Source organism: Anopheles aquasalis, chromosome 3, assembly GCF_943734665.1.
Source record: "Anopheles aquasalis chromosome 3, idAnoAquaMG_Q_19, whole genome shotgun sequence".
Taxonomy (NCBI): domain Eukaryota; kingdom Metazoa; phylum Arthropoda; class Insecta; order Diptera; family Culicidae; genus Anopheles; species Anopheles aquasalis.
This window is the reverse complement of record NC_064878.1, coordinates 36,039,064-36,064,063: the sequence shown is the minus strand read 5'-3', so window position 1 is coordinate 36,064,063 and position 25,000 is coordinate 36,039,064. Positions and strand designations below refer to the sequence as shown.

General features: G+C 43.2%; 4 protein-coding genes across 7 annotated transcripts in view; 1 reads left to right on the top strand and 3 right to left on the bottom strand.

The window, feature by feature from the left end:
• The window catches only part of LOC126579126 (uncharacterized), an 8,389-nt gene extending 3,919 nt beyond the window's left edge, over positions 1-4,470 (bottom strand). The window contains exons 1-3 of one of the 2 annotated variants that reach the window (XR_007608422.1): positions 3,896-4,470; positions 3,613-3,805; positions 841-1,131 (exon numbers count right to left, since the gene is read on the bottom strand). Coding sequence is in view for 1 of the 2 variants with exons in the window: in XM_050242441.1 (XP_050098398.1) it covers positions 942-1,131; positions 3,613-3,805; positions 3,896-4,112 (600 nt within the window). In the remaining variant the exon portion in view is untranslated. Of the gene's footprint in view, positions 1-176; positions 1,132-3,612; positions 3,806-3,895 lie in introns of those variants that run through there. The other variant, XM_050242441.1, reaches the window with a different exon arrangement.
• Positions 1-25,000, top strand: part of LOC126579122 (uncharacterized) — an 88,710-nt gene that overhangs the window by 35,444 nt on the left and 28,266 nt on the right. For both annotated transcript variants that reach the window (XM_050242435.1, XM_050242434.1), the window contains 5 exons: positions 13,119-14,043; positions 15,163-15,278; positions 20,232-20,314; positions 21,692-21,810; positions 23,639-23,783. In XM_050242435.1, the coding sequence (XP_050098392.1) occupies positions 13,119-14,043; positions 15,163-15,278; positions 20,232-20,314; positions 21,692-21,810; positions 23,639-23,783 (1,388 nt within the window). The remainder of the gene's footprint in view (positions 1-13,118; positions 14,044-15,162; positions 15,279-20,231; positions 20,315-21,691; positions 21,811-23,638; positions 23,784-25,000) is intronic.
• Positions 4,928-7,442, bottom strand: LOC126579125 (17-beta-hydroxysteroid dehydrogenase 13-like). The gene is made up of 6 exons (XM_050242440.1): positions 6,974-7,442; positions 6,074-6,250; positions 5,755-5,827; positions 5,434-5,617; positions 5,228-5,353; positions 4,928-5,162 (listed from the first exon to the last, which is right to left on the bottom strand). The coding sequence occupies exons 1-6, from the start codon at positions 7,358-7,360 to the stop codon at positions 5,087-5,089; spliced, it is 1,023 nt and encodes a 340-aa protein (XP_050098397.1). The 5' UTR covers positions 7,361-7,442; the 3' UTR covers positions 4,928-5,086.
• On the bottom strand, positions 8,449-11,328 carry LOC126579124 (uncharacterized oxidoreductase YoxD-like). Of its 2 annotated transcripts, XR_007608421.1 has the most exons (6): positions 10,676-11,328; positions 10,055-10,127; positions 9,802-9,985; positions 9,599-9,724; positions 9,115-9,533; positions 8,967-9,042 (listed from the first exon to the last, which is right to left on the bottom strand). XR_007608421.1 is itself a non-coding variant. In XM_050242439.1 (5 exons), exons 1-5 carry the CDS (start codon positions 11,234-11,236, stop codon positions 8,472-8,474), a joined length of 1,059 nt encoding a protein of 352 aa, XP_050098396.1. In that variant the 5' UTR covers positions 11,237-11,328; the 3' UTR covers positions 8,449-8,471. The 2 variants fall into 2 exon arrangements, 1 of the variants encoding a protein (XP_050098396.1); XM_050242439.1 differs by lacking the exons at positions 9,599-9,724; positions 9,802-9,985; positions 10,055-10,127 and adding exons at positions 8,449-8,583; positions 8,658-8,786 and having other exon boundaries at positions 8,859-9,042; positions 9,115-9,187.

Genomic DNA, 25,000 nt, shown 5'->3' with positions numbered 1-25,000 from the left:
ATTTTCTGCAAATTACCGTTTGATTTGATCACGAAGAAACAATGATAGCGCATTTAAGGGACTTATTGCAAAGAAAGTTCAGTTTGAAAATGACTCACTTAATTTAACGCATCGTTTAAAGTGTCCTTGGGAGCTAAAATTTCAAACTTCAAATTTTAGACATTCATTTATTTACATCTTTGCCCGAGAGTTACTGCGTTAGTTAAAATAACAGAATGCATACCCCTCCGTACAGTCTGTTTGGCGTTTTTTGTGTTTAAATGTACTCATACTTTACCTATCTACAATCTAGATTTACTACAATGTTGCCATAATTTCACACTTGACAACGTTTATCGATCACATTTCATGGTTCATCAACCTTGCTAACAATCGTTGCCACATTAACCATTCCCCTCCCGCTTGGTGGTAAACACGACTGCTTTCATAATCGAATTATCACGACACGTTCCAAAAATACGTGCGGCTGGACCGCTCGGTACAATATACATTATCGAAGGGAATCAAATATGCGAATTGAAAAGTGAAAACTCCCCATTCCATATGGCAGATGAGGGCTGATGTGGAGCCTCTTGATTCAGAATTTCTACTGAGCGCGTTGCGCCATCTAAAAAAAAATCATCTCGCTTTTGTGATGAATTCCGACATGATTCTTGTTACTAATGGCTTCCGAAAGGTTTCCTAATATATTCTTAAATACGAACGAACTAAACCGAACCGCTGGCACCAAAACCTCTCTAGCGCTAGTGTTACGATTCCCCATCGCGACATCACACTGTGCGTTGTTGGGCAAGGCTGGTGGTGGATGGATCGTTTCGTCAAGCTACTCCTAGTGTCTACCTTGACATTGCTGTCTCTGAGTATCGACCTTCAGCGGTGTTTGTTTTTTGAGCAACTTCCTTGCCTGCCTCTTGCCGGCGGAAGGGACCTGGGCGTTGGTATTACTTCAGTTGCACAACGTTGGTTAGTTTTAGCAGCTTCTTCGAGCTGTATGGGCAGCTTGGCCACAGATGCGAACAACCAATCGGAGTCACGAGCGCATCGCCGGCGTCACGCAACAATTGGCCCATGTGCGCTGCGAAGTGCCATTTCGTTGGGCTCATTGCCATCGTCAATGATAAGGTGGTAGACCTAGAAGAAGAAACGAAAGAGAAAAAGGGTATCAAAATGAAAACATGTTTTTGGTAAGTTAAAAAAAATTGGAAACAGTCGCAGCAATCAAGCAAAGAAATACGTACAAGTTGCAGTTTAATGTGTGAATCATACACATTTTACAAACAGCCACATAGCCACTTTAGAAAAAGAATGTTTTATTCGTCCTACTGTGAGGTCAGGTAGTGATAAGGCTCTTTGTCTTGGTTTCCGCGTTGAGGCGACCCTGAACCATCCACGACCAAATCCATCACATACAACGAGGTATGAAAACACGTCATTCCTGATGCTCAGATGGATATCGTGTGTCACTTCCACATTCTCTGAACATGGATATCTCTAATTCTGGCTTTGTCTTTTACGTATTGAGTAAACACACGCCATACCATCCACACACATATACAACCGATCGTGACATTTTGGTTGATAAAATTTGCTCTCTACCTCCGCGCTCGGTCGGTGCCGGTTGTGAAGGTGAACAAGCTACAGGCCGCCGAGAGTAGAACAAGGTGAAACGATCGATCGTTGGCCGCAACAACTAAAAGCAAAACACAGTAACGTGTAAATATGCAACCATGGAGGTGGGCCAGGGGGGGGGGGGGGGTCAGTCGATCGCCCGCTCGCCCATTTGGAGTCTAAAATCGGAATCTTTTTTTTCATTTTCTACCTTTGCACAATACCACTTGTTATTGGCCAGGTGAAATGGGCGTACGATTGCCGGCCACTCACTGGGCAAGGATGAATGAGTACGTTCACCAACAGCGCAGCCGATTCCATTTCCAGGTGCATTGCGAAGTCGATCGCCATAAATAATGTTAATGTGTGCTTCCGGTTACATCAATCGCATTTCCTTAGCAGACTGAACCGTTGGAATTTCATGAAAAAGCTGGGTAACGCAAGGTAAACAACAGATTTACAACAAACGGTTCGCAACGGTGGCCAACACTATTGCCGGCAGTGTAAAGCCATTATTAGCGTCCTAAAAACAACGCCCAGCCTTTGCTGGTGTGGCTCATTGAGCTCCAAAACAACACCATTCGCATGTCGGGCGCGTTCGTCCGGCGATCGATCGGATTCGAAATGCGTTTCTCGCTGCGCGTACAAACCACCCAATTACGCCAAAAGCGACAGTGTCTAGGTCTGGGCGCATGGAGTCTCCACCGGTGGTCGCTTCGTAAGTCGACAACAACATCACCAACACCGGCCACCGGGGCTGCCGGTTGACCTCGATCGGTTCTGATATTTAATAAACTCGCAAACTCGACCGTAGACTCACGGTACGATCTGAATAGCTTTCCGAAAAGGGAGATCAGGTGTTAAGGTGGGACGGTCCAGCCCGGTCCAACGAGGAAAACTGCAACTTCGTTTCACTTTCTGGCCGCGTACGTCAAGGTCGCAAAAAAAAGTACCAACAAACAGACCGACCGACCGAGCGACCGACCATTGGTCACCCAATTTTAGCGTGGCATCCATTACGATTGTTGTTGGCCATTGTGCTTTGCGCTTTGTGACAGCACACCAGTCTGGGCACAAGCACCGGGCAGTGGCCACATGCAGAAACCTACTTTTCAGAGTTACCTCATGCTCCCCACTACGGGTGGCAACGGAACCGAGCGCACGGTAGTGACGTAATGAGTCCAAGCGTCCAGCGAGATGAGGACGGCTTTATGGCAGCCAGACGCGCGCAACACAGCACACAGCCGTGGGCATTCGCAGTTCCACCACCACCTCCGATCGATTACGCCGTCTCTTGGTGGCCCTCTCTGTTGGCCCTTTGGTGCTTTCCTGGGTTCCGCGCACCGTTCAGCGAGCGATCAGTTATTGGAACTTTTTTTTGATCTTCTGATCCGAGAGTTTGACTATCGCGCAAAGTCATGCACGAATGGACGCGGCAACTTCCTCTGTGGCTGCCCATTGAGCACGTGTGCGACGAAGACTTCTAGAAGATGGGCGTACCACATCGAACTCATGCGGTTCGCTGTTCTTCGATATGAATTGGCATCATTGTGCGCAGACAGACCTTTCCAGAAATGGGTGCTGGTGGCGTTGTTTTTGGGTTGTTTGGCAACCACTTGAATGAATCGAACAGAATCCACAGATCCTCCTTTGGAACATTCGAGCAAACCCTAACCGCGATGCGCATAGCATGCATTGCGTGAGGCTCACTGTCTTGTCGGATATGTAAAGCAGGTAATAATTAGTTTGTCGACGAAGCCATTGAACTTACACGCTTCCCACACTGTGTACGACGGTTGGGAACGACTATGCGCAACACCGTCGATTCCTTTCACTTCTACCAACGAACGAACGACGCGCGTTGAAGCCGGTAAGCTACCAACAAACAGTCACAGCTAGCAGCTAGAAACTGGTTTCCATTTCGTTGACCCAAAACCACCCCATCGTCGATAAATGTACAGACTAGATCGTGACACGAACGGATCGTGACACGCGCTGGCTTACCTCATCAGCGAGAGAAGATCCCGCTCGCGTACATTTAGCGAGTAGTTGGGTTTGGCCGCCATCTCGCACAGCAGTTTCGGCAGGCAGGCTTCCCGGAGCGAGTTCTTGAGCTTTTCCTTGCGTGCTGCCAGCTCGGCCGTTGACAAACCCGTCGTGTCGTCCTCGTCGAAGTCACTCTCCACACTACCGAGAGCTGCAAAGGGAAGTCAAAGGTCACAGCGTAATCGGTTACTATCGGAGTCTCACTCATCGAGGATCGGCCCAAGCCCCACTGACGACTGACCGTTGGTGTGGGATGTCGGTCGTGGCCGTGTACTCGGTGCATCTTTGCCAGAGGTCATCATTTCCGCCGAGCTCGTCTCGACCTCGCCGGTGATGCCGGTGAGCAGGGATTTGTCTTTTGGCTCCTTGCGCGCACCACCATAACCGAGCAGATCGCCGAAAATAATGACCACGAAGGCCATCACGAATATGATTCGGAAACGCCACGCTACTTCCATGATACAGGTCGGGCCACTTTCGGGCTACTATCACGCTAGTGCTAACACCAACCAATAAACCGATTACACACGGTTTTTGCTTCTTCACACGAAAGTGCACCACCGAGCAATGATTTACGGAGACAAACAACAACGTGAACGAAAACAATCACGAACCTTTTTGAAATCCACTAACTTGCTGCACTAAATCACCTTTTGAACACTGGTTTTACTGTATTCACTTTGCGCACACTAACTGCTGTTGCATTGTTGCTGAGCGGTGCTGCTCTGTCTGTTTAGTTGATGCTGCCCGTGGGTTGAAATAGTAGCTACCAGCATGCGTGGCTGGACACGGCACAGGTAGAGCGATCACGATCGTTCGCGGGCACCGCAGGCAGACTACTGTGCCGTGGTTCCGTGATCGCACGTGACGGGCAGCGATCTCCCCGCCATTCGCGGGTACGCACTTCATCTACCGTGGCACACCTGGGCCCACCCATGGGCTTAAAACACGTCTCTCTCTCTCTCTGGTGCTCTCTTGGCAAACGGTTTCTCTCTGCCTCTCTTGCAAAACGATTGTTTACCTTGAACGCATGGTCGAGTGAGAGGCCGCAGGTAGTAGTCCTCTACTGTAACTATTGTTGCTTTAGAGGAGACTAGCTGTGTTTTTTATGTTTTCACTTCACGATTTCACGATCGCGAGCATGAGTGAACTATGAGAAACGGTGGGAAAGCCCAGGTGAGCTGATCGCTGATCGTCTCATCGATCGGAAGGGAATTGATTTTTTTTAAAAATGACCGTTAGTCAGCAACGAACGCAATTCAAAATTAAAGGTTTTTGGAAAAGGCATTTATTGAAAACGGCTACTTTGCTTTAACAATAAGTACACAACACCGTAAAACGAGTGCATGTTTAAGTTTATCACACTGTTAAAGATCGCTACAACCACGTACCGGCTGCTCCTCTAGCTGATCATTAAAAACGGGCTCGCCTATCACTGCATAACGTTTGCTACCGGCGTTTTTACGAAGCATCGTTTCACCAGGTGTGCTATCGGATCCGGAAGATTTCTGCAACAACAAAAAAAACCGAATAAAAGTTTCCATTCTACCGGGCGCTTATCAGCGGTACCTACTCAAAGATCCATCCGACGGTTCCGATCCCTTTTGGCAGGTAAACGTTTCGTTTGTTGTACAGAATACTTCCAACGATTGCACGTGCTACGGCGTGAGATTCCATGATCGGTACGAGGTGTTTAATTCTGAAAATGATTGGAGTCAATGGAGAAATGTTCATTGATTATTTGGTTCCAATTTTCGAGGTACATTCGCTGGTGCTTACCCCATCCGGGCTAAGGTTTCCATCAGCTCTTGGCGCGTTTTAATGAAGCAGGGATACACCGTGGTGGTCTGGATGACGTCGTACAACCCATCTGCCTGGAGCTCGTTAGACAACGCATTCATCAAACCCCGCACACCGTACTTTGAGGCGACATAAGTAACCATTCGTTCGAGTGGCATGAACGCTGAACGGACAAATGGAGGGGGGTCGGAGAGGTCGTCATTTAGTCAAAAGTGTTAACGTCGTACCTTTGTCGCCGCTCTTCCGTGGCGGTGTTGCTAAGGGGTGCTGCTACTTCTGCTAAGTAGCGGCAGTACTTACATGCAATGGAGGCGATAGCAACGATGTGACCACGTTTTCGCTCGATCATGTCGTTCAAAAATGTTCGAAGCATCTAAAACATTGCATGGGTATTTTTTTATTAATAACAATCTAAGGGCATGACGAACAATTGTACTATTGATGTAGGATTTCACACATCTGATCATGATCGTTCCGCCGGGGGAACACCATTTTTGTACATGACATGCATGATCGCGTGTGCTGAACATGCGTTTGCATGCGTTGGGATAACGCCACTACCGGCTAGTAAACAGTTAACAAGCTCAAACATGGCCGGCGGGCGTTGCGATAAGCTTACCCACACGTGTGACAGAAGATTGATATCGATCACTTTCTTCAGATCGTTCGGAGTTCCTTCTCGAAGGGACATTGCAGGCAGGACGCCTGCGTTGTTAATCAAAATGTCCACCGGTCCAAGCTTCTGGGACACCTCTGTCCTAAGGGCAACCACGGCTTCGTAGGAAGATACATCGGCCTATCAGGAGAGAGAAAGAGAGAGAGAGAGAGAGAGAGAGAGAGAGAGAGAGAGAGAGAGAGAGAGAGTGTGTTTAAAGCAGTGGTCTCAAACTCGCGGCCCGCCAAACTATTTTGTGCGGCCCGTGGCCACATCCGCGGAATATATTTTGGATGTATTTGGTCATTAAATGTGTCATTTTTGTCATTTTTTTTATGCGCAAGTTGGAATTAAAAACCTGTGTTACATCTGCAATGACAGTAACGTTCGAAAAATTGAATAAAGAAAAAAATTCTCAACATTTCAACATTCACCACATAATGGTGCGGCCCGCGGACGCACAGATTCCTTAAGTTGCGGCCCGCTGCTTTGCTGATACTGTCTTCTGCGGCCCGCGAGTCTATATGAGTTTGAGACCCCTGGTTTAAAGCAACGATTTGAACCATTTTCTTCGCTGGTGCAAATGTACTCGCGAAGCGTCCAGAAAACTAATTGTTAGGTACCGGTTATGCACCATTGCCGGCTCTAATGCATCCAACTAACCCGTGAGGCAATGTTAGATAACGAGCGAGCGTTGCGCCACGTGGTTGCGTGTCCCAAGAGCACCCCCCCCCCCTCCCACGGGCCCTCTTGCGTGCACCCAAACAAACCTCACACACAGTGCCGTGCTGCCACTATTTGCTGTGCCGTTCATTGCACTTGTGCATCGTGCGTGCAATTTTCCCAGACACTGGCCCCATTTACCTTGAAGAAGTGCGCTTTCACTCCCAGCTGTCTAATGTCGGCGGTCGTCTGCTGGCCGTTGGTTTCATCTAAATCCACGATCGCTAGGTGACAACCGGCGCTGGCTAGCTGCAGGCAAAGGTCCCTGCCAAGTCCATTCGCACCACCGGTCACTAGCACTATCTGGCCTGAAATGTTTTTTTTCTCCGGTTTTCGAAACAATCGACCAATGGAATTGACCAGAATCGGTACGAGTAAAACGAGGAAGGTAAAAGAAGCCAGCAGAATTTTGCCGATCAGCTGCACCGTCTTCCAGTGTGATGCACTTGTTCTGTTGTATCGCGTCTGACCCTTGCTGGAGGTGGCCTTCACGTACGGCGCTCGACCGATGCTATCTAAATTCTGCATAATGCTCGTTTTATGTGGAAGAACGCACCACTTATACCACCGTGCCCGTGAATGGTTACTTCGAGTACGCACCCGATCCGCACTAGGCCGATACCGAAATGATACTGAAACCGACTAACGAACACGGTACGGACTAACGCTGGAGCTGCAGTGGTGTGGAGTGTGGTGTTTGGTTTCCATTCTGTATGTGGACGACGTTACACGCTCAAATACAAACTTGTGTCGCATAAGCAACGGAAGGGCGCATCACTCGTTCCTCCGTTGTAGGTTTCAAAAAAGGCTAGTTGAAAACATTTGCCTTCCGAGTTTAAGTTATGATTCTGAAGAAAAAGGGGAAAATCACTGAGGAACTTTCGCTGACTAAGGCACATCTATCATTAGCGGCAAACGGCTCTGCAAATTGTTTTGTTACACACATTTGGTGCAAATGGAAAGTTTCAATAGCTCGGCTAGGTAGGACTAGTCAGTAGCACATGGTCATTTGTCGAACGTTCATTGGTCGTGTTACGTTTCTGCAATGTTCATCTACGTTCAGGAAATGTATCGTTGCTCCCAGTGAGTGTGAGTCTCATAACAAATGCAAAAAACCTCCAGTGAAGTGTAAAGCCATTCTTATTAGTGCTTTCGATTGGTGCATGAGGTTTTATTTTTTACTGTATATTTCATTGTTGAGCAGTATCGAACTAAATTACCCTATATGTCCGCTTGCTTCCTCAATTGTTTGCTCCTCCAAACGGTTACGAAATCGAGAACACACCTTTGGTAGCATAAGTCTTCGAGACAAGCAGCAGCTTTGGGAGTTTGTATGCGCGCGAAGCAAACACCAAACACTGTAACCTAGGAGTACGTGTTTCTGAATAGACATCTTTTGTACGACTACTTGGAATACATCATGATTGATATGAGTCTCACGACCAATACCCCATAATGCCATACTAATATTGAAAAACAAATTGAAAACAGAGCATTGCAAAATTATGCATCTACCCTGCAGATGTAAAAGCAGTACATAAGAATAAAATTATTTCTCATTTATTTTTTTTTTTTATTATATTCTGTTATTCATTCGTGGCTTGTAATGCTGAATATCGGTTTTATTAAACATTAGTAATTATTGATTTTGGGTTGAGTTTTGTGCATCCTTTTTAGCTCTGCTTGCCAGTGGAGGTAGTTTTCCAGTGACCGTTTTTATCAAGAGGCTGGTAAATGCGGTTGGCAGCAAACTACATGATTAGATGATGATTCAATTAGAGAAGCCTCCAAGAATGATTATATGATGCAGTGCAAGGGTACTTACTCTATTAAAAGCAGGAGTGTTCGAATAAAAATGGATGACGCGTGAACACTAGTTTTTCCTCGCAACATACCGTCAATTGCTTCCTTTGCTACCTCCTCGGGTGTGAGGAAAGCAATTTTTTCATCCAACCTTTAAGTAGAATGGGTTCCCGGGTCAATACAATGCGTTACATAGAACTGCCGGTGTTGAGCTCACACTTACCCCACATCCCTAATCAAATCCATTAGCTCCTTGCGAGTCGCAATAAACGTGGGGTACAAGGTAGTAGCTTGAATATCACCTTCATACCCATCTATCTTCAGTTCATTGTGCAAGGCTTGCATCATGCCACGGAGGGCGAATTTCGTTCCAACATAAGGTATGCATCGTGCCATTGGGATGTAGCCTGCAGAGTAAATGGGTAAAATTAGCTATTCAGCAACAGCATCACGGCGCGGTTTGTCAGTGAGTGGCTCACCTAAGATGGAACTGACGGCCAGAATGTAACCACTCCGACGTTGCTTCATCTCATCGATGAAAACACGGATGGTCTGTGAAGAAGAAAATCATTTTCAGTTTGTTAGCCAACACCAAAGCTTTTGCGATCCCAACATAATGATAAGAATGATTTAGCCTTCACAGTTAACGCAATCGAATGCCAATTATTATGCCAATACGCGTCAGTGGCGTACGCCCCGATTTTGTTTTTATTTCCAAGTGTAGTAACATGCAATGTGGCAATTTTGCCATGAGAAATAATTGCGCTGCTCGTTGTGATCTCGATGCGGCGGCTCATCGCAGCTCATCTTTGTTTATGATTGTTTCGGATTCATCGAGGGCAATTTTCCTCGCAGCACGGTGCACACAGCCAGATGTCTGAACCCAGATGGGAGATTCCTGCAATGGTTCGATGGTGTGGATTGATTTGAGGTATCTTCCAATTCAATGTACCGGACACTCACTCAAACTGCTTGCAAACAATTGCCAGAATGCTTGGAACAAATACCTCGCGCTTGTTGACGAGGATGCCCTTGACGACCTGATTGGCTACCTGTTTTGGCGTGAAGACATAGAATCGATGCAAAAAGCTGGAAAACACACATTGAAAGTGTTAGGAACCACAAAAGAGATCGTTTTGAAGCCCTGGTGTTAGATAGCAACGTACTTGAGCTTATCGAGCAAGTCCATAAATTGCTGCCGCGTAGCGATCAATGCTGGGTAGACACATGTCGTATGCAGTTCCTCGTGCAACCCATCCATACGTAGCTCACTGTTGAGCGATTCCATTAGCGCTCGGACGCCGTATTTAGTGACGGTGTAAGGAATAAACCGTCCCACGGGGAAATGCGCTACAAACAATCAAACGGGCCAGCGATTATGCCTCATTTTCGACTGCTTCGAGCAAATTTAATACTTACCAGCGATGGAAGCAATTGCGACGATATGACCACGGTGTCGATGAATCATGCCGGATTTGAACGCACGAATCGTCTAAGTGGTAAACAAAAAAGGCTAAATTGATCTATAACTTTTCCAACCCCCCGAGTGTGGTACATACATTTCATGCAGTGGTTATCAGAACGTTTTTAGTGCAGTTTTGCTCACCGTGTTATCGCCCGAACGCTTTTCACATAACCGGTTTGGTGGATTGTATAAACACTCTCTTAGTTACTAAGGTGAGCCACCGAATGCCACTTATGCTAAATGTAACAGAATATTGTGCCAAACGAGCCTCGTATCGTGCATACCGTGCGTACGGACATCGGATGGTCATAATGGTTTGACAGTAACGCGTGAACGAGGAGTGTGTATAATGCAGCCATGTTAAGTATCCTTAAAACCTTTAATTTTGAATCACATTTACCATGCCACTGTATAGATTTACTTTAGATACCTTGTGGGCAACACATTGATCTGGAATGTAATGTACAAACTTAATCGCACCATTGTTTAACACAACACAACATTTAACGATAACGAAAAACAATATTTACAATATTATTTACAAAATAGCCGAGAATGGGGAGGAAAACACTTACCCAAAAGTGAGAGAGCAAGTTCACGTTCAAGATCCGTTGCAGATCCGATGGTTTACCTTCGGTGATCGACGAAATCGCCAATAGGCCAGCATTGTTGACAAGTATATCGACCGGTCCCAGTGCATCTTCGACAGCCAGTTTGAGTTTCTCGACTTCCTCGTAGTTGGCGATGTCGGCCAAGAATGCTTCTGCTTTGACACCGAGCTTGCGCACATCGGACACCGTTCGCTGGGCACCGACCATATCGATATCCACCACGGCTACATTGCAACCTTCCTTTGCCAGACGCAAGCACAAAGCTCGGCCAAGCCCATTTCCACCACCGGTCACCAGCGCAGTCTGACCCACGATGGATTTTTTCTTCGGCGGTAGAATCAAGCCGATTAAGCCGTTCAGAATCAACGGAATCAAACAGACGATGAACTTCACCACGTCCGGTATAACGTCCTGCACAACGAATTGCAAGATTCGCATTGGTTTTTGTTGGGAGCTGCGTTGTCCCAGTTTAGCAGGCACGTAGCCGGTTTCGGCATTTGTAAAATATGTCACTTCGTCACTCATATCTGCACTTGTTGTTAACAATAACTTTTTAGCTTTTCGTTGTCCGTTGATATTCGACCGCCGCTACGCTGCGCACAATTTGTAGATCTTCACTCCGAGCGCGCTCAAACTCAACTGCGGGGAAGATCGACGATCAAGCTCACAAGCGTGTGCCCGTGCGTGTTACTATGGCGTACCGTGCCGCTGCTCCACTCTCGCCACAGTCTGCTGATATATTAAGTGCGCTTTAGTACTTATGAGCGGAAATACTTCCTCTTCCTTGCTACACCAGTTCGTTGACTGTATACTATATTCCAGCTTGCGTTCGCCATCCAGCCTTGAATTTAATTCATCCAAACTCGAAACAGGTTGGCAAGGTTTTAGATGTTCTTTTGCCTTTGCAGAAACCGGTTCTGAACCAGCGAACAGTGTTTAAGGGGAGAATTTCATTATTTATTATTTATTTAATTTATTTTCCACATCGCATCTTTGGGCGACTTATATTTTCTTAGCTTTCAAATTAAATTCGATTGTAGTTTACCTAAGATACAACCATTTATTTCAGAAAAGTTTAATTCAAGAATGAATAAAAATAACAATTCTTCTTTGATTCTGAGAATGTCCACCACCAATCACTGTTATACCATGGCCGCTTGGCATACGAAATTAAAAAAAAATATCTTAAAAAATGGAGAAAATATTTAGATAACTTTAATAGCAAGAAAATAGTTCCGTTACCTATTTAAAGGTATATGCAACTTCGTGCACTAATCTTTGAACGAGCTTAGGGACTTAGTTCAAACCATTTGCATGATAATTATTCATCATTCAAAACTCTTCTCTCATTCAACTGATCATATGCAGCGGAAAATTGATAACCGTATGCAAAAGCGCTTGAACGTTTCGTCGCCTATGGAGAGATTATTGATGGGTGCGGTCATTATGCATAAGGGTCCAATGCAAGGGACCAATTATCGTTGGCATGATTAAGCTGTTACGCAAGCCTAGATGCCAATGCTCTCTGGCAATAAGGAAGGAAATTCACTTGCAGCTTGTTTCTTTTCTTGACTCAAAACACATTTGAGCATACATTAACGAAAATAGCTCTGCTTTATCCCAGTACTATGAACTTTTTGACTCGGACTTTTGCTTTCAAACATACTTTCAACAATCAAATACAGTTTTCGTACATTGGGTAAAATAGTTTATGCAATAGCTACTAGAAATTTATGTTTTTTTTTCAATTCAGTGTCAACAGTTTTTGATAACTGTACTTGAACTATTGCTATGATTTATTTAGGTTTTTTAAAAAACCTAAAAGTTTGGTTTGAGAGGAATAAGAAGAAGCATTTAGATTTACCGTCTACTGGTTTACTATTTCACATTCGTTTAGAGATCAACAAGTTTTACTACAGATGTTACTTATAGTTGAGTTAAATCATGATGCAGGAAAAAGGTAAACTGGTATAACTCATAGTGCCGTTCAATAACGTGATACCAAGATGCCATAATGATGTGATTAGCATCTTCACATGTGGTAAGCAGATTTGCGAGTCAGCTCGATAGTGATAAGGCAGAAACACATCATTATCGACAACCACCTATGCCAGAGAATTACTCATGAATAATTTTATACTACTCCCATGACATTGCAATTGTTCTGATAGCTATACCTACTGATTGCTTTGGCACAATACACTGTAAAAAATGGTTGGTTTGTTCGTTTAACCGTTACCTAGATAATGTGTTATTCGACTAAAATGAAATAACTGCAGTACAAAATGCACTATGAGCCTGGTTGATTTGAAGTACCATCAAATGTGAATGTCACGTGCAAATTTGTTCCATTTTGCTCCTACTTCACTATTATCTAATAATGTTTTCATTGATCTTTTATCACTAGAAATCAACTCTACCTCCAGCGACGACAATTCCTCTAATGCGGAGGAGGACGTTCTCTATCAGCGAGGTGCGTCATTCAGCGCCAAACTCGACATATCCGATCTGCACATATCGATGAAGCCGTCCGACGAGAATGAAGGTGAAGGCGAAATGGAAACGAAGGACGAAGTGAGCGGCACGGGGGATGACGATATCGTCCATGTGTCCAACCGGAAGACACCAGGAAAAGGACGTCGGCCGCCGAGTAACAACCCAAACAGCATCGCTGGCATGGAGACGGCGCGAAGCAAAGCTAATCATAATTGGAAAACCGAGAGATTGAATCCGTCATCGAATGCGTATGACGCTCGAAGCCGCGACCAGTGGCATACGAAGCAGCAAACCGAAGGCAAATCGACTCGCAGTGAAAAATCCGTCCAAAATGACGATCCATCAGTGGTGGCAGTCTCTGGTAGTAGCCGCTACGATCATCAAGTGTTGCAGCAACAGAAGCGACCAAAACCGCTCGGCAGTGACCGTCGAAAATCCAACATATCCACCACCATCGCCGGTGTCCGAAAGGTTGCGGCTAATGATGGACTGAAAGACCGTGCTGATGGCAGAACCAATATGCCATCAACGAATGATATGGAAATCAGTGGCATATCATTACATATGTCTGCCACTGAACAAGGGAGTGACGTTGCTGCTGCATCACATGCGATGGTGGATGCATCGGAAATACGGGCGCTACCGCTCTCGATGGCGGCTTCTGTGGAAGATGAGGCAAGCGGATATCAGGACACACGACAGCAGATACCGCAGGAACTGCTGGATGACAAGTCAGCGGAACGAAACTCCCGCCTAACACCCGGTGCTACTGCGTTCAACCTACACGACGAAAGCCAAGAGAATCAAACCCATTCTGTGTCATCTGATTCGAAAAGGTAAGTTTCTCAAGTGTTTGCTTATGGTTATACATGAATAATTGACAGTATCTTTAGTCAGTGCATTTAAACAATTTTATTTAAGCAATTGATTGAAATTCTTTCTATTTACAATGATTTTGATTTTTTACCGATACGAATAACAGTTAAAGCAATACTGTTAATTACTTTTAAATGAACAAAAAACACATAGAAAGGCTTTTTACTATGGCAACAAAAAAAAACTCCACTCTCAGTACTATCCGCAGCTTATTGTTTTATTATTCGCGTTACTGTATCAGGCAAATAAAGTACAAATACACGATTATGCAGCAAATGCAAAATCAGGAACATACGCAGAGTTTTTTAAGGCAAGAACGTACGATTGCGATTGCGAAGTTGGATTGCGTTGAGAAGATCGAATGACCGAGAATCGAGAATCCAATCTATGTGTGCAATGATTGATCAAGGGCGTGTTCCAGGCAAGGCAGACTAGAAGGCAAGCTAGTTTCCGTCAATGATTTGAGGTCGGTTGAGATTGAACTGCGCAATGTAGTGGATAGGAGCAGTAGCTGTGCTTGCATATCCCAGCCTGGTAAAAGCTGACTCGAGCAGAGTAAGAATGTTTTGTAAGTGCTCGTGCAAGTGTCCTTGTCATTGTTTAAATTTAATTGTTAAGATTTAATGTGGAGCTGTACTGTAGGGGCCGCTTAAATAGTGTTTTTTTTATTAATATCTGTAAATGTTCACAAAGAATGAACTGCTCATGGCTATAACGTAATATTTTGGTTAAGGTTTTATTTAGAATGTAGTTTCAATAGTCCAATTTTAAATTACTTTTTTATATCTTGTTTGATCTTTATCAGTTTAATTTTTACACCGCCAATGGTAGCACCTTATGGCCTTGACTTTTGTGCCAAGAGACGACCATTTGATGCTCCATTAAGCCGTCGACAGTTGATTTGGTTTACTGATTTGATCTAACGGAGTCTAGCATAAGTAATCGTAAGGTTCAGCAGTTGACGTCAAACTGCTTTGCTGGATTGGCTAATTGGCGAATGGTTCAAGAAGCCACCGTAACGGCCTTGAAACTACACGGCCAGCGTTAAATTAATCAGAAATTCCTTTTTTCTTCCTCAGAGAACAATGTACTCTCGATTGTGGTCCAGAAGGATTATGCAGTGCCCCAGTAGAAGGTTCATCGATAGCACGTTGTGTATGTCCGTTCGCGAAGAGCGGTATCCGATGCGAAGAAGGTAAGTCGCGATGTGGCGTTGTTTTGTTGAAATGTTGTCGTAAGTTTGAAATGCAATAAGTTGCGTTGTGTAATGAAATGTAAATCTTTAATTTATCGTTCATTTCCTTTGTGCTGTACAATTATGGATAATACAATTGAATTCCACAAGCGAATAGGTTTCGCACAATGTTTCACTCACACGAATGTTGCTCACACGATTATCTTATTGAGTAAAAGAGAATTGTCAGCGCATTGTTAGACCGCGCCATGACTAGAAAGAATGATAATCATTCATTGAATTCCGAATTCCGTATCGGCTGGGAATGTCAATTTCGTTTGAGAATTGGGGGTATGCTGGAATGGTATGCTTGGGGGCCACTGGTGAGAAACTTCAGCATCCATTCCAAAGCTGACATTTGACCGATCTCTAATGAAAGCCCTTGTAACAGTGTCTGAAGCATTTTCATAAGGGAGATACATTGGGTTTTCTCATGTAAGCTTCTACTTTTGGGCTGGTTCTGGCACCAAACTGTGTGCAAAGGTCTCTAGAGTTTTCTTTTGGATCAAGTGACACTAATGTTAATGAATTTATTGTATCAGTTAATGCTATGATTGCTATTTGCCAGCAATCTTTCTATTGTGTCGTTAAGCATTATGGCCCTGAAGTTAATTCCTGAGGAACACTGGCAATGGTGAAAATCAGAGGAAAGAGATACCTGAAATCAAAAGTCTACCGTGCTGAAGTGTACTATCGAAGATACTGTAGTCAAGCAGTATGAATATGAAGGACGTCTTGCTGTAATCAGTTGCAGTGTACTTCTGGAGCGCACCACTTTCGCCATGTGGTTCCGGTTCTATGCACTAACGGAATAGCGCAGACAGGATTATCCAAGCGCAGTTGACGGAAACGGAAAAAAAGTTTTCTTCGATTGAAATTAAAAGTTGCCTGCTGGCAATAAAAACTCCTCCGATTTCAGTTTCATTTCGTGGCAGTTGTCGATCGACAGCGTCACCAGTAATGCCACCCGGGAGAAACTTCTTGCCAGCTGCTTCTTCATTACCCCGCTCTGAAATTGAACCACCGGGTCAATTCTTCGTCCCACACTTGCGTGGTAATAGTTACATTGGACCGTTTTTGAGTGCTTTTGAGGAGTGAAACTTCATTCCCAACACGCGCCGCTGACAGAGCCATCGTGCGGTGCGCAAGCAAGGGAGTTTTGGGAATCATTTTCCCGAACGTCGCAAACACCGAAGTTTACTGCGTAATGACGATGGAAAATTGCTCCGAAAAGTTTCGCTTTGCGTTTGCTTTGTACCCCGATCTTTCTATCATCACCGGCGGTTCCGCTTCCATCCATTTCTTTCTCGCTGACACTCATACACACTGTCTTTTTCTTTATCTCTCGCCACTCTGAAACTTTTGCTTCTTGGAGCTGATACGTTTCCTTCACGCACATTGATTGCAGGTGAAGAAATTTGTGTTTATACAGGCTTCAATTGCATCTCACGTAAATGGGTTCAAGAGGAAGATCAGATATCACAACAGAATCGCACTTTGTCTTTCCGCAGGGCTTCGATAATGGTTTTACATATTTTAAATCATAAAACATACGGCTGTGAGAAGATACAACTTTGTTGTTGTCCACAGCATTGAAATGTATGTTTGTTTTCTTAGTATTACACACTTAAGTAAACATTTGAACTCAATGATATTGCGTAGTTGAGAAAAAAAACACGAATATTTGAAAAAAAACCGGGGTATTTGTATCAATAAAAATATTTCAAACCCCTATAAACCTTACAAGGAGTTGAAAAAATGTGGCAAAGTCATCCAATAATGGTAGAACACAAGCAGCATTTGATGATAAAGGCAACCTACCGATGCTAGTAAATGATAACAGATTGAAAAGGTGAGCGATTTCATTCCATAAAGCGTCTCACACATTCCATTTGACCGCGAACAATACCAGAAGAATCCATCGCTATGCGAGAACGTTAAATTAAATGAATTTTCCGACTCACGACTTCGGACTTTGGCAAGCCGTCTAGGAATTCTCTCCAAAGTTCCTAGTCCGTCGCGGGCTGGGGCAGAACTGAACTTAAACTTTTTTGTGCCTTTGTGCCAATGGTGGAGAAACGTGGCGAGCAAAGTTATTTTTACACTTCATCTGTCCATTTTCCTTCGCTCCTGGGGATCGAAAAATCAACTTCCCGTCAATGAAGGTCTATTCGAAAGTAAATTTGCTTTCAAAGCCTTCATTTCGAGCGGATGATTTTTCGGTGCTCATCCCCTGCGACGCTTTAGCAAAATGGCTTGGTTTCGGTATAAATAACAGTTACGAGTTTCTTGTTGCTTGTTGGCAAGAAAACATCTCGGTATCGTGTAACGTGGTCGGAATCTCCAACCGAAAGGTAATAACTTGAAAATTTTCGTTTTCCTTGATAGAAATTTATGTCAAAAGCAGAGAACAATGCTAACCATTATGGATCGATCGAGCGAATGGAAAGCTACGATACCATCAAAGACGCATCCTGGAATCAGTTTTGGAAGGGAAAGGAAATTGTTTTGAACTGGGTGCCACAATTTGGTGTGAAGCGGAAAACGTTCATTCTATATTCGCTTAAATTGTGACGCACGAGACCATTTGATGTACCGTCTATCGAGCTTCAATGACAATTTTGATATTTTTTTAATTCCCGTTCTGCTTTTATGGACCTGTTGGATGACATTAAACCTGTTCATTACCATCGTTTCTATTTGTAGTTTAAGCACTGAAAATGTTATGCTTGTGCAGACTATTCCGTTTTAAAACGGTGCAGATGAGTGTTAACATTTCAGTTTTTTGCTGAAGTCGTCGAACCATGTCAAACTGAACCAAGCTAAACGTAGAACGACACTAACGAGACACAAACGAAGCAGGTTGCAAGGTTCACCGCAGAAAGCGGCACCTATCCATCCAAACCAGACAAATGCCTCACACTACACCATGGCTCTTGCTGCATTGAGAACCTAAGCTAGTGTGTTTCGGTTATGTAACGTGATCTGGGTGTTCGCTGCTGCTCGTCAGCACCAGTATCGCCTGTTTCTGAAAATGGAAAAATGAAAAAGCATAAAGTAAACCTACAGCACGAACTATGACAACTCATCCATCCCTGTTACGTTTCACATTACATCGGAGCCACCATTAGCGTTTCCATCCTAGACGACATACGAGTAGTAGTTCTTCAAAACTTGTGCCAACTTGTGAAAGGACATTTAGGTCAGACAAAAGGCTTGCTGATACGATGATGGTTATCTCGGTAGACGTGAAACGTTGTGAATTTTAAACTGAGACACACACTTCGTACGATGCTTTTCGATGCATGTCTGCACGTATGGTTGAAAGGAGCGAAGCATACGTTTGTTGAATGTTTGAATCGACATTTTAGAAAGGCAAGACGACGCGAATATTGCACACCACAACACATGGTCAGCAAAAAACAGATAGTTCTGTACCGTCTTAATCGAAATTGGAAAGCAAATTTAAAAAATTGTCATCTTCTTGTTTAGGAAATCTCTTAGTAGGATTGCTGATATTTATCGAGAATTCCGATTTTTAAAAAGCACTGATACAACCTTCAGTTCCTTAAGCAACTGAACCGTGATTTGAACATTTTTTGGAGTCAAGCTTGTTTTTTGGAAGGTTTCTTCTTGTATCCTTTGTATTTTCTTGAACCTTGATTCCAATACGAACAACTAATTGTTTCGCAGAAATGTTGCAGAACATCACTCAAACTTATTCAATTTTAACAATGTCGATAGATTTGAGATATGCTCTCTGACAGGTGATATAAAATGAAGATTCATATCGAATTCTAACTAACATAAGGTTTACAGTTTATGTAAAATGTACTTTTAATGAAAAAGTTAGCGGCAAAAACTTGAAACGGACAGAATGTCCTGATATGTGCAAAACAGAGGTAGCAAACACGTGTTGATTTGAACGCCACCCGTTCCAAGTGTTAATGTGTGATGTGGGCTTTATCACTTTCTCAGCTGATTATTCCAAATCCCCGATTTCCTGAGCTGGGTTGGCACACTGTTTCCGTGTTTGGTTAACACTGTCTCATCTTTTAACTATCACCAACGCCGCTGAAGGTTCCCTTAGGCCAAAGAAAGCTTAACGACAAACAGCGAACGAACGGAAAATACGAACCGGAACATAATTCGGCGCTCTGCGGCAGGAAATTGAAATCCCTCACCCGCAGTGGCATAAATTTGGAAACTTTTCAATCCGTAGGGGGAAATTTTCTAAACACCAACCGAAGCGCCATTCCGCCATCGCGGCGCCGACGGTAAACCTTATGATGATGGTTTGCCAACATTCACTGATTGCGACCGGTAGGATCACAGACTAGCAGCAATACGGAAAGTCGGGTCAAAACTATTTTAACAGATACTGCTGACTGTGTGTAGTGGGGAAAAGTTTTGCTGCGAAGGGAAGTGAACCAACATTTTCGCTGACAGCGGGCTTTGAGCCACACTTCACAGCACATCCTTTCAAGTTACGGAAAACCGGAAAATCCAATAAAACGGCTTAAGATGCAATGACTCAACATCTGCCTATTCTGGTGCAATATCGTACGATTGGTTGGGTTGCTCCTTATCCACGTGGACCAATTGTCTTTATACAGAATTGTACAGGGAAAAGCTAGAAACAAATTTTACTTCTCCATCGATCGATTGCTATCACTAAGAAGCAATTCCAGTTGCCATGATATTCAAATTGTGTAGTTATTGGTTTGATGATGAGTTCTGCTTCGACAACATTTCGTAAAATATTTCATTGCCTTATTTATCTTCAATGATCATGGATGCAGGGAACTTAATATAGATGGATTTGATTTTTTTGTTTGATTTTGATTTTTTAACAACAATCACTGATTAGTATTACAAACTTATTAATATAATTAAATATTTACTTTGTTGCAGAATTGAAAGTGAACACCCCGCGATTCAGTAAACGCTCGTGGCTTGCGTTTCCTGCACTACGTGGTGCATACAAACATGTACAGGTAAGATTATTGAATGTGATTTTAATAAATATTTCATATCAACTTACTCAAACTCACTTATACATTTAACCAAACCTGTATTTATAAAGACCGTACGATGTTTTCAATACATGAAACTAAATGCAAGTGAAAATTTTCGTTTGTCTTTAAAGTAAATGTCTTTTAATTTCATTCTCACAGCGTTTCTACTTTTCTACCTCACTATTGCAATTGGTGCCACTTTTCAACGTGGTGTAGTTCACTGTGAGCAATTTAACATTTTTTGCACTTCAACATTATGTTACAGAGCGGTTGTTTGCACGTCGGATTCGCGGGTAACACTCTACAGGATCAATTTGTATGGCCGTTGTTGTTGTGGCCCCGGGATAAAGTGAGGAGCTTTTAGTGCGAAACAACGGATTCGCATGCTCCTCCATCCTATCAGTGTCAATTCTGTGTCAATATGCAGTCTGATCCAAACGCATAGTGGCGTGAGCGTTGTCTACTTTCTGACGTTCGGAACGTAACCATCCGGAATAGCCAAAGTTATCTAACCCGCTGTGAACAAATTTACCATGCACACAAAGCTCAAACATCAGCCAACAGCAATTCAGAACTACAAAATGGTGTCAAACCGCGGAAAAAGCGTTGGGTAAACTGTGTTCCGTGTGTTTTGCAAAACTGAAAATCCAAAAATCGAGCTCCTCAATCTAAACTTCAATGGTTTGGACGCTGCACCTACGTCGCCTGATTGAACCTGGTTGGATGAACCTGCTTTTTTCGCTTTTCATGTTTTTGTCGTTCACGGTACCTTCGCTTGATTCAGAAAAGCGCATTTTGTTGTTACTGTTATGATACCAAACGCTTGGCGTCGGATGAAACAGCACAAGGTATTCGTTCTACTGTTATTGAAACTATCCTGCTGTGCCGATGCCATCACTTTTACAAAATCTTTTCGTTGATATTCAACAGAACCATGAAGGTGTATACTTTATTAAAAGAACATGTACATTTTTACACTATTTAAATCGAGTTTTAACAAACCTTATATTTTTGTTAGTCTTTGGTGAGATTTTTTCTATTCAATTCATTTGTTCTGGTCTATCAAAACAACACAATTCGTAATAGTTGCTTCAATGATGATATTTCAAAGTTTCGTATTTCGTATTCCAGGATTGGTTAGTGGAAGTACTTAAGATAAAAAATATCAAATTAGGCTTAACCATGTTGACCTTTGAATGTGTGAAATGAATGTAACGCTTTAATAATATCATAGAATAATTATATATCTTTTGTCTACACATGTTTGAAAGCCATTTCATTTAATAGATGTGATTCCAGATGCACAATTTGAAATAGAAGATTCTGATTTTACGATTCGTCATTTCTCTATTAAAGTTGCACATCGAGTTTCGCCCTGAATCATTTGATGGCATTTTGCTGCTGACGGGTGAACGGGACGATCTAACGGGAGATTTTATGGCCCTACTATTGCATCAAGGATTTCTCGAGTTTTGGTAAGTGTTTGTTCTTGACTTTTTTATGTAATATTGTTTATTAAGCTTATGTTGTACTTGTTTTCATGCATTATGTAAGAGTATGGCTTCGTGTTATGATTATTAATTAAATTCTGTGTTGTGGAGTTATTGATTAAATTCTCGACCAGTTCGCTGCTTTTAAGCAGAATCTAGAAGGAGACACCTATTCACCAATGGCTGAATTTGTCATGCAGCCAATCCGAAATGTTTGTCAACAACGTAATTGAGTTACGGCAGGTTACCGTAAAACGGTTCTTCCATTGGAAGCAATGTAGCTGCAGAAAGGATATTGACTTTGCTCACCCTACAATATTATCGATTGGAAAGATGGTGGCAGCCAATTTTTTTTTCAACTCGCGATTCCTGACGGTTGATGTTTTTGTCATGGAGTCTCTTTAGTTTTTCTTGCAACGTGCCTCCAGTGAAGGTATTGGGGCAATTTCAAAGAACGCTTCCAGAACGAATCGAAGAAAAATGTATTTTGATTGAAAACGGATACAATGTAGGGAAGCAAACACGAATCTCCAAACAGTAGAACAGTCCGAACGGGTAACATTTTGCTGGTTTTGATTGAAAATATGTGATGAGCAATTTCTCAGATACAGCAGCACATTTGGTTTCGCCTTTTCTTGGCGTGTATTGCTTTCATCGTTCATATTTTTTATGAAGTAATCTTCAACTTTATCAATAACTTGTAATTGTATTTTACTAAAACAAACATCTCTTTGTTTCGATGACTTTCTTTTGAAATGGTCTTCCTTTGTTTTATCTTGTTTTTATCATCCAATACTTTGTTCTCCGAGTTTATGTGTATTCTGGAAGGTACTTATAGGTTTTGTTTTAGACCTAAAACATTGATGAAGAAACTATATAAAGTGATGAATAAACTATCATTAGAACGTAAACATTTTACGACTAAGCAACTACTATTTCTCGTCATACCACAGAGTGGTTGTGGGTGTATGGGTGAGTGTATGTGTCCATAGCCACAACTGTTCGAGGTCCACTGTGGGTGCTATGGATTACTCGCGCCTTTGCTAAGGCAGAGACAAAAACTTGCCTCATAAATCAGCTGGGAACTGATATTTATGTGTACATTAATTTCCAAGGAATGTTCAATTATGCAAGATAAATGTATGTGTTGAACCACTTCGACAGGCCGGCCTATGTCACGTTACGCCCATGGCGTGTATCGGGCACATACACGGAACTGCAACAGCGTTAGCACCGTTGCTCGCTTGATTCCGGCCTTTGTACGTGTGCCTGCTGCTACTAGCTTGCTTGCTAGTATGTGTGAATAGTAGTTAAACTGTAAGTTCACTTTCTGCAAACCGTGTTGTTGGTGCAAGCGAATCCTCTCCGTGTTCTGAGGTAAATGAAAAATATTAGCCAGCCATTTTTCATGACCGGTACTTTGGTGTCTAGTGCAGTTACTACACCCCGCTAGGTCAATCCAGCGCGTGACCCTATGGATGATACCAACAATCTTTCGAAAATGTGCCAAACGTTCCTTTGCCTGATACTAGAATAAGTTTAGCACAACTGCGTAACACATATAGCTGTACGCTATAAATGATAAGAGAATAATTGAAAATTTGAAAAACTGAACTTCTAAAAGTCGAAAAAAAGAATCAAGAATACTGCTCTTTGATATTTGCAATTTGCCAGATGAATAGTTCATGCAAGAAAAATGTGAATGATTTATCTTTCAAGAAGATTTCGAATCTAACTGACGTGAAAGGCCGAAGTAAGCGTTATTTATCCAACACACAATTGATTGTACTGTTCTATTGTTTTCCTTTTCCAGGTTCGATTGCGGTTCTGGCATGGGGCGAGTAAAATCTGAGGAGACAATAGTGCTGAACCAATGGAACACGATTACCATCTATCGGCACCGTTGGGATGCCTGGTTGGTGCTGAACCAAGGCAACAGGGTGCAGGGCCGGTCAAAGGTAAGGCATTCGGCATAGTATAATCCTAGCGCGCTCATGTCGACAAAGTTTTCACGGACAATTGAGATAACCATGAGCGATCGTCTTCAACCACCTCCATCGTGGATGTAGTGTGCGCTTTCCATCTGCGTTGGCGTAGCGGAAAGTCTTGAAGCCAAGCTTCGCATCACAAAGACCACAAATTTCATCAGGAATTGTTTGTGCTCCACAACAAAAGAACTGTGCATAGCGCTGCAGTGAAGCGCTTCAAGTGCGGCAGTGGTTCAAAGGCGCGAATAGGACACGGAAGAGAGCGCAGACCGTGCAGACAGACGGAACTTTCTTCCGCTGCCAGCTTCCAGTGGTCGACAGGATGCAGACTTCTTGGAAGGAAATTGCAGTATTGTGAGCAGAAGGGAAGAATACAAATTGATTATTTTCGCAACAATGCTGCAGAGTTGGCCACGGCTGGCTAGCTGTTTGATTTGTATGTTGGCTCGAGTATCCGGTGGCTCTAGCGGAAACGGAAATGATTCCAACAGTCATATCCAAATAAATCTACAGCCTCAATTAGCCCTGGCATTCTCGGTTGGCGCGACAAGTTATGTGCCAACGAAAGCAGCATTTCTACATTTTAAATAATGTTATCATGAGTGATGGTCAGTGCTTTTCTTTAGAACGCGTAGGATGTGCTATCATAAACAATAAGAAACGCTGATGAGAGTAGTTTGTGTACCTTAGTAGTATACTTCTAAAATAAGACCTTGGGCGTGATACCAATATTGCTCAGAGATAAAGCGAACATTGTTTAACAGTCAATTTTTAGTATACGCATTTTCTTTATTTATCTACCATGAATCCTTAATGGATTTTAGTTTTAGTATACCTGCTGACCGAACAGACTACCGTAGACTTATCAGATTTCTATGCAGATTACTTCGCGCTGTACAAGTCCTGTGCAGCGTGTAGCAGATCACAACTGTTGCCTAGAATGGCACCGACCAGAACATGACCTAACGTCGATGCAACATAGAAACCAGATGCATAATCCCCTATCAACGCCTCGCTTTGAAGCTACATGTCCGAGCTACGGGATACTCATGAAACAATGGGATTTTAATTATGTTTACCCTCTGGATTACAGCAGCCCAACGAGAACCCAAACCACCGGTGCCCTATCTTCTGTTGTGAACTTGCAGAGTGCCCTAGCACGGACCATTTTCCTCCTCAATATTGAG

Bases quoted from the DNA above. Each gene is read 5' to 3' on its own strand.
- LOC126579125 (XM_050242440.1), bottom strand. From the start codon at position 7,360: ATGCAGAATTTAGATAGCATCGGTCGAGCGCCGTACGTGAAGGCCACC. The intron at 5,828-6,073 runs GTAAGCTTATCG...GCAATGTTTTAG, and splicing joins ATCTTCTGTCACACGTGTGG to ATGCTTCGAACATTTTTGAA. The intron at 5,618-5,754 runs GTAAGTACTGCC...TTGTCCGTTCAG, and splicing joins TGCTATCGCCTCCATTGCAT to CGTTCATGCCACTCGAACGA.
- LOC126579124 (XM_050242439.1), bottom strand. From the start codon at position 11,236: ATGAGTGACGAAGTGACATATTTTACAAATGCCGAAACCGGCTACGTG. The intron at 8,787-8,858 runs GTAAGTGTGAGC...TTCTACTTAAAG, and splicing joins GATTTGATTAGGGATGTGGG to GTTGGATGAAAAAATTGCTT. The intron at 8,584-8,657 runs GTAAGTACCCTT...CTAATCATGTAG, and splicing joins ACACTCCTGCTTTTAATAGA to TTTGCTGCCAACCGCATTTA.